The sequence below is a fragment of the Phasianus colchicus genome, chromosome 6 (assembly GCF_987193195.1).
Source record: "Phasianus colchicus chromosome 6, bPhaCol1.hap1.1, whole genome shotgun sequence".
In the NCBI taxonomy this organism is placed as follows: Eukaryota; Metazoa; Chordata; class Aves; order Galliformes; family Phasianidae; genus Phasianus; species Phasianus colchicus.
This window is the reverse complement of record NC_143441.1, coordinates 12,986,736-12,999,740: the sequence shown is the minus strand read 5'-3', so window position 1 is coordinate 12,999,740 and position 13,005 is coordinate 12,986,736. Positions and strand designations below refer to the sequence as shown.

Here is a 13,005-nt window from a genome sequence, read left to right as displayed (position 1 = left end):
GCTGCAGTCAGACCACTGTAGAAATCAAATCAGCTCTTCAGAATTCCATGAATTTAACCCTAATTTGCATTTTCTGTTTTAGAAAAGAGGGTTGGGGACACATTGCTGCAAAACACAGCTGCTGCTACTCCTCTTGTCTGTAGCTGTGCACAACAGAATAGCTCCTCCAGCTCTGGAAGCACATGGCACAAGACCATGGAGTTTGATGGCACTGAGTTTTCCAAGAGGGAGAGACTCTTGCTGTTTCTCTCTGTGCCCATTTGGCAGATTGCAAAATGGGGGGGTGGGGCGGACTTTGCTGCTGGCATCAGGGAGCTTACAGCTTGTGTTCACATTATCCTGGGTTTTGCTCGTAGTGAAATAGTCCTCCTGAAATTGTTACGAAGGGCATGTTCTTGGAAGCAGCATTGGTTTCTGATGGCTGCAGTGAGAAATAGCAGTTGGCTTTGTGACCTGATTTAAAAAGATGCCAAAATCAGCTCTGTGAAGAGATTTTAGTATTGGGTGGATACATTTACACTAAGTGTGTAACAACTTTGGATAAAATAGTGTTTTCTTCCTATCATACATCCATACTGGTGTTAATGTAACGTTTCGCTATGAAGGATAATTTCGCTGTCTGTTCTGGTGATTATTCAGTTCACATTAAGCATTTTTTCTTTAAAAGCAGATGGCTCCTTTTCCTGATCTGATTTATGGGAATGAAAATATAACAGTATTAAAAAATCACTGCAAAATAGGATGATAAAATGAATACAACTGCTCATCTCCCTACTTTTTCTTCAGTTTCTCTTGAATAACTACTTGTGTTTCCTGTCGGATGGCAATTCCAAAATGCAGTATAAACTGCTAATAAAATTAGATATGTTTTCTTTTCAAAGGATTGTATGAGTCCAATGACCAACATTCGTAATTTCTGCCAGTCGCCTTCCCAGTTTTATTCATTTTACTCCTACTTTGTAAGTAAGAACAGGAGGAGACACTGTGGGAATCTGTATGTTTCTTAAAGATGTTACCAGACAACAGTTGTTGCTCTCTACTAAGTTCCACAGTTTGCTGAGGTCACAACCTTATGCACTAAGACATCCCCTTGGTTCTGAGTATTTATAACTAAGAGAGCTTTGTCCATCTAGTCCAGTCATCTGGAGGGCATAGGACAAGCAAAGTAAGAACTTCTCCCCATTTGTATTTCTACTGTGTGGCTTGAAGGTTTTCTGAATTGAAAGCTCTGCTTTTATGTTTAGGGCTGTTTAAGGGCTATCAGTTGTGCTAGAATGAAAATTGACTTTTCTGGCAGAGAATGTCAAAAGCTGTCTTCACTATCTGTGGATAACAGGTATAATGCCCGAACAAACCAAACACACCAAAAAAGCTTTGGAGTACTGCTTTGCCAGCCATTGTTCAGTTAATAACACAGCAATGCTCTTCATATGCTGAAACAAATGAAAACACAATTTCTCTCCTATTAAAAAAAAAAAAAAAAAAAAAAAAAAAAAAAAAAAAAAAAAGGAGTTTTTGAGGGTTAGCTGCAGCATTTTTGTTGGGAGACCATTAAGTTGAGTGGGGAAAGAAAACTTCTGTGAGTAGAAGAGTGTTTTACTGTTGACGTGGCATTCTAAATAATATGGTATTACACATTGCATTACACAGCAGCACTTTAAATGCTTCATTAACCTCTTAATTTGTGTTCAGGTTCTCACTGATGATGTATTACTGTCCTGTGTATGTAAATGTATTATATACACATGCACATAAATCACTATGTGCTGTGCGCTGTAATTCAGTTTCTGTGCACCAAAAAAATGTGTAAAGAGCTACCAGTTTTACTGAAATAACAAATACAAAATTAAATTAGAAGCTCAGAGAATACAGTGAAAATAGTATTTCTTTAAAAACTAAACAATGTATGTTCATATTCAGATTGTGAATGAATGTAAATAGGAAAAACATGGAGTAGCTGAGGCTAAATATGGTTATTGTATGTTATCTATGTACTTGTCACAGTAAATGTTTTTATATCTATTATTAACACTCCAAAAATATGCTCTTTGAGTTTCAAACTCTATGGAATAATATTTTTTTTCTATCTTTTCTTTTCAGCACTTGCTACTAGCAATAAAGTTTGTCATGGCGTTTGTAATTCCTGATAAACCAAGAGAGATACAGATAAAGCTGGCCAAATTGGAATTTGAATCTCTGGAGGCTCTCAAACAACAGGTAAGAGCTACTGACCTATATAACAGCAAAAAGCTTTGGTGGCCTGAAGGAAAGAGAAATGAGGGAGATTCTGCTTTAGTTTTACGTGAATAAATACATAAATCCCGGGATGCTGAGACTCCTTCAGCACTGTATTAAGCATATCCTTTGTGTGCTCCAGGTGCTGCTGCGTAACCTCTGTTCTGTGGTGTTTGTGTAGAACTGGAATATCTAATGTAGCAGCTTGTGACAAAATGATCTCTTAGTTCTGGACAAACCAAGTCTGAAAACAACGCGCTGCCTTTTCTAGTTATAAAAATCCAGTTCTTCTGTGGTGGTAGAACATCGCTATTGAGGTCAGCAATGTCTTCTATAATCAGCCATAACAAATAAAATCTAGATTACAGTTGAATGTAATGCTTGACAGTTTTCTTTTGCCTTTTTCTAGTACTTCGGTGTGAAGTTTCCAGGGGCTAGTCATGGATCTTCTGAGCTTTTTAGATGATATTAAAAGGAGCAGGGCTACAATTCAGTTTCAGTTGTTATTTCTCTGATTTCATTTTGTAAGCAGGCAAAACTAGGTCATCCACAGGAACCTTAAGCTCAAGTGAAGACAGTCACCTTTGATTATGACATTCCAACTGGAATATATACTGAGTCTCTTTCAACATGAGTATATATGTCAGCAGTCAGGGCTTAATCTGAATTTCAGTAAGAGCCAGAAGCCTGGCAGTTTTCATCTATTACTTTCAGACTTCTTGCAGAATTCAGGAAGAATATTGGCTGGTTTTTAGGTGCCTTTGTAGGTACTTTAAACACAGAAAAAATCAGCAGACAGAAATAACTGTTTAAAACAACGGACATAAAAGTCTGAGGCAAATGTGCTGTGGTGTCGTGTTGCAGAGAAACTGGTTTATATACTGTTATGGAAGTGTGCAACACTCTTAATGCTGTCCAGACTGACATATCGTTGTGTTTCACCATGTGAGCTTTACATTAAAAGTGATCTCTGTTTTTTTCCAAAGCTTTTAGACTACCACTGTCTTGGGATATAGCTATTAGAAGGATGCTAACAGTATGAGACTGTAAATCTCTAAGATGCCAAAATAGGTTATTAAGCTCCATATATAGTGTTTGGAGAGGGAACCTAATGCAAATGCTTTGAGCTGTTGTATTGATTATGTTTGGGATCCTTAACTTTAGGCAGAGTGAGCACTTTCAGATTTTCATTAATGCTAAGATAATTGCTTTCTACCTGGTGTAGTTGAACTGTAACTGTTCTGTGTTCAAATCCTTATAAAGGCTGAGTGTCTCTTTGAAGGGGATTTCAGAGAGTACAGTGCTCCAGCTCACTGATAGAGACTAATGGTAATCATTAAAGCTTGTTAACTCCAATATGATGAAAAATGCTGTAATTCAAAAACAACATCAACGAAACACCAACGTTTTATACTGGAATACGAGCGCTACTATTTCAAAGTTCTTTTCAAACTTTAGATAAGAAAGGTTTTTAGGTAGTTCTGAAATGCTTCTCTTAAACATTTCTTCGTGCAGTTTATGTTGAGACTGTTGAATAGTTTGTAATAATTTGATTTATTTTGAAAATACTTCTTGATACTCTCAGTGTATGTGGTCAATGTCAGACAAAATCCTTGAAACTTTTTAATTGAAACTGGGGAATGTGCTCCACTGTGAACTTTGTTTCAGATTTTCCCCTTGTCCTTCAGGCTGGTTATACTCTTACTTTTTTTTTGGGGGGGAGGGGAAGGGTAAGGCAGAGAGTAAACATAGTCAGCACTTCAGCAGTGGATTCGGGAGACTATGGTGTGAGATTGCTGAAAGAGGAGCAGGAGCAATGCTGATCCCAATCCGTAAAATTGTCTGCTGTTTTTGTCACCTGGAAGGAAGCTTGGATGCTGAGCAATGAGAAATGGTCACTCTCAGCTACTGAGCTGAACATCATGATCCCTCATTGTCATGGTTTTATGATTTTTGGTTATCAGTATTCCACATCATAACATCACATAGTACACTGGAAGGAAGCTGACTAACTCTAAAGCAAGGTTAGTTGCACAAGACCTTCTCCCTATGCTTTACAGCTGTACTCAGTTCTGTTACATCTATTTCTTGCGAGAACAGAAGCATGCTATGTTATTTGGTCTAATTCCTATTTTAAGGAAGAGACCAAATACTGGTGTGCTGCAAGCAGCAAGAGAACACTGGGTTCATTTTTGGATGGTTCAGGAATGACCATGTTTGTAGGGTGAGTCTCAGCGCTGTAAAACGAGCATGAGAACACTACAGCTAGCGTTTTTGGAGCAATGTTCTAATAACATTGAAAGCTACATGGATAAGCGTTTTGGCTTCTGGACAGGTTGAAGTTTAATGAGTAGACAAAAGAGTTCAGTGTACCCAGGCAAATCAAATGAGAAATAAATTGAGGCAGAATAATTGTTTGTGTCACTTTCATGCTCGGTTACTTTCTGAGCATGAAATACAGAAAGAACTCCAAAGTATCTTTTTTTATATTGCTATTTTTTGAGGAAAAAGTAATGTTTTAAATAGTGAAGAATGGTACATCTTTTCACAACGTGCAGCTACCACTCAGTTCTGAAAGCTTTTTTATGCAGTATCTTCCATGGTGGTCATATTGCCTGCTTACAACTGCTTAATGCTCTAGAGTGTTCTGAATCTCCACCAGCAGTTACTTCAGTGCTTTAGAATGTGTTTGTAGTGCTCCTTAATGATTTCCAACATCATAAATACTGACAACATTTCTAAAGCAAGAGTAGGTGTGTGACATTCACTAAGATTTCTCCAGCAGTGTCATCCCTTTCCTGAAAGTGAGCCTGGTGGTCTCAGTCCCCTTTCCAGGAAATACAAAATCTGGAAAAAGTTGTGACTGATCACAGCATCATCTCTGTTGACCAGAGACTTCTTTAAAACATGATAGTGCATGAACTAGCTTTTCTGGAAAGGGATGATGAGAGAATAGGTGGGGGCCTGCTGTCTGTTTGCCTAGCCACAGCCGTATGAAGTGCTTCAGCTTTTTCACCCTGCTTTTACAGGTATTCTGGCATGTAAGAGTTACTATTCTCTCCAATAAAAATTGTAATTTCAGTGCTTTACCTTTGCAATTCACTGCACTGTGGCAGCTCTAATAACTGCTGAGCGTTGTTCTTGTTGACAGCAGTGGCTAGACCTTGCTGTTCCCCATGGGAAAGGTTCACGCTAGCGCTAATCACGTCTTTTCTCAAGGGAATACACTGAAATTGAGAGTGCTGGCCCATCTGGCCACTGGCCTGTGCTTAAGCTTCTGTGAGTGCAACTTTCTGTAGCTTGGAACAAACCACAGGAATACTGCTAACTTAGATGTTCCCCAGAGCAGAAGACCCTTATGCTTGCCTGGTGTACCTCTTCAAAAAGCTGTTCTGGCAGAGTTTTTCCACTTTAGTAAGTGTCATGTAAACATGTCATGTGTCTCAGAATGAGACTGTGCCTGTGATGGGCCAACAGAGCTGCTTGAGCTGTCAGTGAGCTGCAGAAATGTCCTTTTTTTTTTTCTGGGAGTAGGAGAATGGGAAGCATTTTTAATGCTTAACACTGGGAGAGTGTGAGTTGTGAGTGCTAAACATCCTGCTATTTTATCCTGCAAAATGGGAACTGAAGGCAGTTTTTTGTAAGGCAGCAACAAACTCAATGGATTACTGCCTCATTCAGTGAGGCATTATGGTTACTGGAATTAGAGGGCTCAGAAAAGGATGATCTGTAGCTTCAGGACTGCCCTCAAAATGCTGCTGATCCAAAAGGCAGAAGCTTGTTCTGCTCTTCTTGGCACTGCTGAGCAAACACAAGCAGTCAGTCAGGAGAAGTGACTGAAAAGAGTTCATTCAGCTAGTCAAGAGTTTGTAAGGCACCTATCAGAAAGCCTGTTGGAAAGCCTGGTGAAGCTTCAGCTAAGATGGTGGATTTGATGAATTTAAGTTAAAACAGCATGGGATGGAATAAAACACCTGCTTCATGTTTTTTGTCCAAAAAATAAAACAACAAAGCCACCCTTAAAAATGGTATTTTTTGAAGAAATTGAGTCTCACTTTTTCCAGCTTTGTGACTGCTTTCTTTTAAAGGCCCCACTGGTTTTTGCTACCAAATGTAACTTACAGTGGATGTGAAAATATAACTATTACTAATAATTGTTGCTTGCTGGTTTGTGTTTGTGTTTTTTTTTTTTCTTTTTTAGAGCCTGAACTTGTTAATTTAACTTTGCAAATGCAATTTTTCCCTAGTGAGTAGTCAGAATGCCTCCAAACATTTCTTAATGTACCATTTGCATGCGTTTGGTAGCTGCAGGGATATAATGCAAATGTAATGCAAGATTAATTATATTTTCATACACAGCTTTTTAAACACTGGAAGTCTTGCACCCTACAGGAGTGCAAGCTGTATTCACACAATTTTGCCAATGTGCTAGTCTTTTCTTTGGAAAATACTTTTAATATCAAAGTGTCAGCAAAACCAAAATAAATGGTGGTCCTTAAAAGAGGATAATACAAAATCAGAAGTCTATAATTAATTTGGGACAAAAAGTTTTTGTGTTCCCTGTTACGGCTTTTCAGCTGGAAGTGAAATTATACCAAGTCTTCCTAGTTCTGAGCTTCTCTATCTTCATCTTTTCCAACAATCCCTTCATTCTCTGTGATTGTTGCCAAGGGTGAAACTGTCCATTTGGTTCTGTAACAGTTAAGTCACTCTGGAAAGATGGCTCACTTGAGCTTTTTCAAGTCTGAGCTAGAGCCTGGTGCTGGAATGAGTATCAATCACTTCACTTATCTCTTTTTGCCTGTCAGCCCAGATCATTGCAAGGTGTGATCTCAACAAGAAAACCTGGAGTAAGGGGATAGGATAAATCTAGGTTAAAATTGTTCCTGCTGAAAGCCTGATGTAACCACAGCATTCTTGTAGTTTCAGAACCCAGAGGGGTTCCCAATTATGCATGAACTGGCTTGAATACAAGGGAAGAGGTTTTTCCATTTTCCATATAAATGAGAGTGCATGGTGAGATTTGATTTCAAGAACTCTGTTAACCAGCTTTCTAAAGGACATTCATGTGTCTGCAGTTACAGGCTTTTCAATAATGATTGCACCATATATTGAGAAGGTAAAGGAGTACAGCAAGAGACAAAATGAAATCTCTTGTTAAAATTTCAGATTTTCTTTTTAAGACTGGCCGGAAAGCAGTCCACAGAATTCCCTAAAGAGGGGGCAGGGAAAGGGGTAGATGTCAGTGTGTTGCTAGTGATGGCACTTGCTCTATGACAGACTTTGCACGTGCTGTATGGACGGATCATGGCAGCTCTAAGATGAAGTTTCAGATATGATGGATATTGCCAATGCAGCCATTGGGTTTTATTCATTTTGAATGCGGAGTACCTCTGTGCTTGCTGGTGGGGCCTTGAATATTTATAGTTTTTGTTGTGTGAAAAGTAGCACTCTGATCTGTATCTGCCACATCAGTGTGATGGCTGATAGGCATGCCAAGGAGGCAAGGCTTTTCAATGTATGCATTGACTTCATTTTTTTCTGAAGTGGAATGTATTTTCTCATCTGTATAGCATAAGAAGAATAGCATTATATTTTATGTGTAAATTTTGTTTTGATTGCATAATCCCCATGAATAATAAGTTATATATATGACTTAAGTACCATGTTTTTTGTATGTGTGAGCAGATCTTAGGCAGATATTTTTTCAGACTTTCAATGTGGGTTACTTTGTAAAGGTGTTCAAATGGACCATTGCTTCTCTCACCTTCTGGAATCTAATTCTGTACCTTCCCCCAGCACCTGAGTTTATTTAGTTGAAAATACATTGAGAGAGATGATTTTCAGATGACAAGATAAAGGTGAGCAGTTATATTTCCCCATTTTGCAGTTTATTTTGTTGGCATAAGCATGTAGGTTAAAGGGATGCTGTGTTTGAACAGGTAGGCCATAACTTTTTTTTTTTTAAGTTGTGCCATACATGTGCAAAACAACCAGGCATAAACAATATCAAGTACATTAAGCCTTCTCATCTAGTTGAGTTAGGTGGAATTGTTGCTTGCTATTCTCCAGTGCTAGACAAAAAAAAAAAAAAAAAAAAAGGTTGCCTTGCAAGAGCTCTTAGGCTTTGAAAGTCTCTGACTCTTGAGGTGTCCTACTGGGACCCCTGCCTACTGGGCCATGCAAAGGGTTGACCCTTAGTCAACTTACTGTCCCATAGGAGCTACTCAGGCCCCACAGCTGAGTAACATACTGCATTAGGGTTTTGGCTTGGCTTGGGGTTCAACTTCCTTGAGAAAAGCATAGTGTGGCCCAGTGACTGTTCTTGGAGATTGCATGCATTCATTCATAAAGCAGGTACATCTTTGTATCTGTGAAAACAGATGAATGCTAGACCAGATTAGAAATGGAGTGTGTGAGGAATTGCTGTATTAAGGACAAAGCAAACCTTTATCAGAGATGGCACACTGTATCTACCTGCAGCTACAGATGCCTGGGAAAGAGCAGGAAAACATGGCAAGCAGATGTTGTGCATCTTACTGAAAGTCTCCAACCTTTAACTCTAGTTTCCTAGGCCTAATCAGTTCCTTTGTCTGTAGGAATCTTCAGTGGTTTTCTATTCCATGATAATGTTCTTTCTCCTTTTGAACCATTTTTAGCTTTAGGATCCACAATGTCCTTTGGCAAGAAGTGCTACAACTCATTATTCTTGGTGTGAAGGACATGGGTTGATTATTTGCAGTTGACTTAGCATATTCTAATCAGATTTGGTGGAAAAATTCATTAGCTTTTACATATGACAGGAGATGTTTGGCTGAATTATCATTGAGGTCTTTTTTTGACTTCTGGAATCTGTGAATTTGAGTTTCCATGATTTTTTTAAATAGGTTTTGTGAAAAATATTACTGCCTGATTTGCTTTTAACTTTCTAATGATGCTTGCAAATTTGCTTTGAGACAATTAAAACGTGCTTCAGGGTTTTAGCTAACTCAGCTCCCCTTTTCCTGTGTGTATAAATGGCCAAATAATGTGAAGTGATTCAAAGAATCTTCTTTGGAGACCGTATTACCATTCTGTTAGCACAGCAGGAGCCAGGCAGATGTCCACATTTAAGTATGTCTATCAGAAATCCTGAGAAGTCTGAATTTTGAGTTTGTTATTTACAGTGAGATGAGATATGTGGAAGTTGGTGGTGGTTGATCTCATGGCCTGTATTCAGATCATGGCACAGCATAACAAGTGACCTTTAGCTGCTTTGTAGAACAACAACCAAAAACACCAGAAGACGTTAAACCTAAAGTCATGAGTATCACATGGAACTGGAACGCTTAAAAGTCCACCTTCCAAACTCTTGTAACTTTATAGTGGAAGGAAGTGTTGTATCAGTGCTTTCTGCATAATGCTTGTTACATCTTTCCTTTTTAACTACTGTATTCCTTTATCTTTTTAGCAGCCTCTTTATAGTCACAGTAGGCAGGCAATCTTTGAAAAAATGCAACTGATTACAAGGAGCCACTTTTCTCTGGAATAGGTGCATTTAGAAGTTACCATCCATCTGCTCTTGTATTGCGTGCATGGTGTTTACCAGCAAATAGCAATCATAGTGGGTAGCTTTCAGGGCAGAACTATTGCACTAAGATACAACATTTCAGAGTCTGTTTTAATGCCCAAAGCCTCTTAGCTTTTTTGGGTTGAATTATCTTGCGTCCTCCGTGTGGTGTTTTTAGACATGCTCCAGCTAAATAGTTTTTATGTTCTGCCAGTGTAAACATAATAATAGTGGTGCAAAAGGAGGATGTTCTGTTATAAGAATGTGCCAGGAGTTAGTACTTCTGTTAATCAGAACGTGTGTTTTCAAGTAGTTTACATTTGCAGTTTTCTGAAAGACTACATTTACATATTGTGTTTTCTGAAAGCTGTAAAGAATTCTAAGCAAACACAGCTGAAAACATTAACCTTTGTGTGCTGTAAAAGTGGTCTAGAAAAGCCAAATAGAACACATTCCTAAGAGCAGAGTATATCTTATACTTGTGCATGGATATCAGTCAGGAAGAGTAATTTGTGACTTTGTTGGATGTATTTGCAGGGTATATATGAAAATGTCTAAGAACTGGAGAGCTCCTCTCTTCCTGCTGCTAGCTGGTGCAGTGCCATCAGCATAGGTGGTCTGGGGAGGCCAGGGGTTGGCAATAGGTTGATTTCTAAGATACCTCCTTAAAAAGCAGGTAGTGCCAGGACTGGAAAGCAGGAGCTGCCAGGAGGAGATGCTGGGCTGTCAGCGTGGGGAGGTTACATAAGGCACATAAGCCCGTTACATAAGGGCTGCCTGGCGCTCGGGTCACTGCTGCTCCTCCGGGATGAGCTGCTGCCTGCCTGAAGCCAGCACGGAGAGCACATGTGCATCTGAATTATTTGCACAGCAGGACCAGCAGCTTTACATGAGAGGTACGTATGTGTTCCAAAGAAATGAGTGGCCTGCAAGAACAACAAAACCAGTCAAGATAACGTTCAATTAATTTCTTGTATCAGTTTAAAAGAGCAGCTCATCTGTAGAACCTCCTCTTGCAGGGGAATCTTCTCAGGATTGTTTGAAATGGTGGGGAGTTTTTAAGCCCAGCCAAAAGGGACTGTTGTTCTTGTACAGATGTATTAAACATTTCTTTGCTTTTAATTTGCCAAAAAGAATTGTACCTCAGCTTTTGTTAGCTTTTTTATACTGCTAGCAAAATGCGAAGATTTAACTGGAGTTCATTTGTAGGGAGGAGAATGGATATTTCTCTAGGGGGAGAAAAGTAAAGGTGAGGAAAATCTGCTGAGGCCTTTTTTGATTCATCGTTATTTAAGAGCAAGAGCAAATCTGTTTGATAATAATGAACATTACTCTCAGTCTTTGGTCAGATAGCAGCACCTTCTTGACAGTGTGCCAGATCTAATTTCTGTTACAAGTTAAATGGCCGAGATCACTGTATTCAGTAGTGGTAATGGCTGATAGCTCTACAAGATGTTCTCTTCTCCTGAAACTGCTAGAATGATATGAACTGACTATGCAAAAACATTTTCTTCTTCATCTCTGGCCTTGTCTAAATATCTCCTTGAAAAGTCAGGGAGGGGGGACACTCATGGCATGGGTTCTTTACAGAGAGCATTTCTACCCCAGTCTTGTGGAGCACCAATGCATACAGAAGTGGCATCCTCTTGTATCCTCAGGTTCCGGAGGCCAAGCAATAATGGAGAACTGTGGTGGTCACTTACCAGACAAACATGTCAGAAGCAGAATCCCTTCCACTCTGTCCGGAAATGCTTTGCTTTGGACTCGAGGGTGTTCAATATCATGCTAAGCTGAAGCCTTTGTACCTGTCAAACTAGATGAAATGCTTTTTTATTACAGAGATCTTTTGGATATTGTATCCTGCAATCATACAAGTCTTGAAATTCCTGAGCAAACAGGATGTGCCTGGGGCTCAATGTCCCTGGTGCAAACTGTGCTAGTGCTCTGCTACAGGTCCAGCCTGCAGCCACATTGCTCTGCCGGACGCTGCTTCGCACGATCGCATTCACACCAGCGTTGTCATGTCAGCATGTGACAGTTGGGTTAGTGCAGCCCACTGTTGGAGCTGGGGTCAGTTTAGCTATAGTTCAGAACTTCTTGTCAATGAAAAAAGAAAAAAAAAAAATTATGCAGATCACCTCGCGAAGTAAAATGAAGGCAGCTCCTTCTGACTGCAGTCTTATGTTAAAACCAACCTCCTCTGGCAAACATCTTCTGTTTGGGCAGTCTGGCTGCTGCTGGAGCAATCATAGCTTCCCATTGACTTCATGGAGAAACATTTTGCGGGAGTTTCTGCAGTCTGCTTTCCTTCTTCAGTGCCATGGAACTTGCACATTTCCTGGTTTATAAGCACCTCCTTTTTTGCTTTGTTAGCATAATACAAACTGAGTTTTTTCCTCGAGAAAAATTTAAATCTGTTCTGACTTCTTGTGTCTAGAATGATTGCCCAGTGAAACCAGCCCACAGCCTGTGCTGTTTAAATGGAACATTTCTCACACACCTCTGGTCCACGTGATAGCTGATGGCTGGGCACTGGGAGTGAGAGCCCTGTGCCCAATTGTTTGGGGAAAAGAAATAATGTACCTGCCATACTAGTAATGGGGTGGTCTTCAGGATGTGCTATCTGCATGTATCCTGTGATGCACCCTAATTCTTTGCCTCTTCAGAGTTGTGCAACTTTCTGATCCCTAATTGCTGAAGAAGTGGGCAACAGGTTGTTCCTTCCAGAGCTGGGACTGAAGAACAGCCATACCAATGTCAAGTGTATCAACAGCAAAATCCAGTCAATATTACTTACAAAAAAAAAAAAAAAAGTTCAAAGCAAATAGTGTTTCTTTGATATTTAGTTCGTATATTAACAAGGGGCAGTCACATTTGCCCCGTCTTCTGGTTCTGTCATTGATCTGCTGGCAGATTGTTACTGACAAAGAGTACGTGACTATAAAATATATGTAGTTTATGGGGGTTATTTGGTATTAAAATGGTCTTCTCTCCTTCTTGCTCTAATCTGTCATATTTTGTATAATTTTTTTGTCTTATTCTGACTGTTTTACTTTATTCTTAAAGGTTGCTTGTGTTAATTCATTTTGGTGTGTGACTCTTCTCGTGTTCTCGGTTTTGCATTTCTTTGCTGTACTTAATGTTTATAGCCTCCATGGGAAAGACACCATCAGGCTGTAGGGCAGTGAGTTTCACGAACCTGGTGTAATAAATGCACTCTG

General features: G+C 39.5%; 1 protein-coding gene across 5 annotated transcripts in view; it reads left to right on the top strand.

Moving 5' to 3' along the window:
• ANO10 (anoctamin 10) overlaps positions 1 to 13,005 on the top strand; it is a 117,250-nt gene that overhangs the window by 78,659 nt on the left and 25,586 nt on the right. For 4 of the 5 annotated variants that reach the window (XM_031590276.2, XM_090142492.1, XM_090142494.1 and 1 more), the window contains exon 12: positions 2,101 to 2,217. In XM_031590276.2, coding sequence (XP_031446136.2) covers positions 2,101 to 2,217 — 117 coding nt within the window. Of the gene's footprint in view, positions 1 to 2,100; positions 2,218 to 13,005 lie in introns of those variants that run through there. The other variant, XR_016467701.1, reaches the window with a different exon arrangement.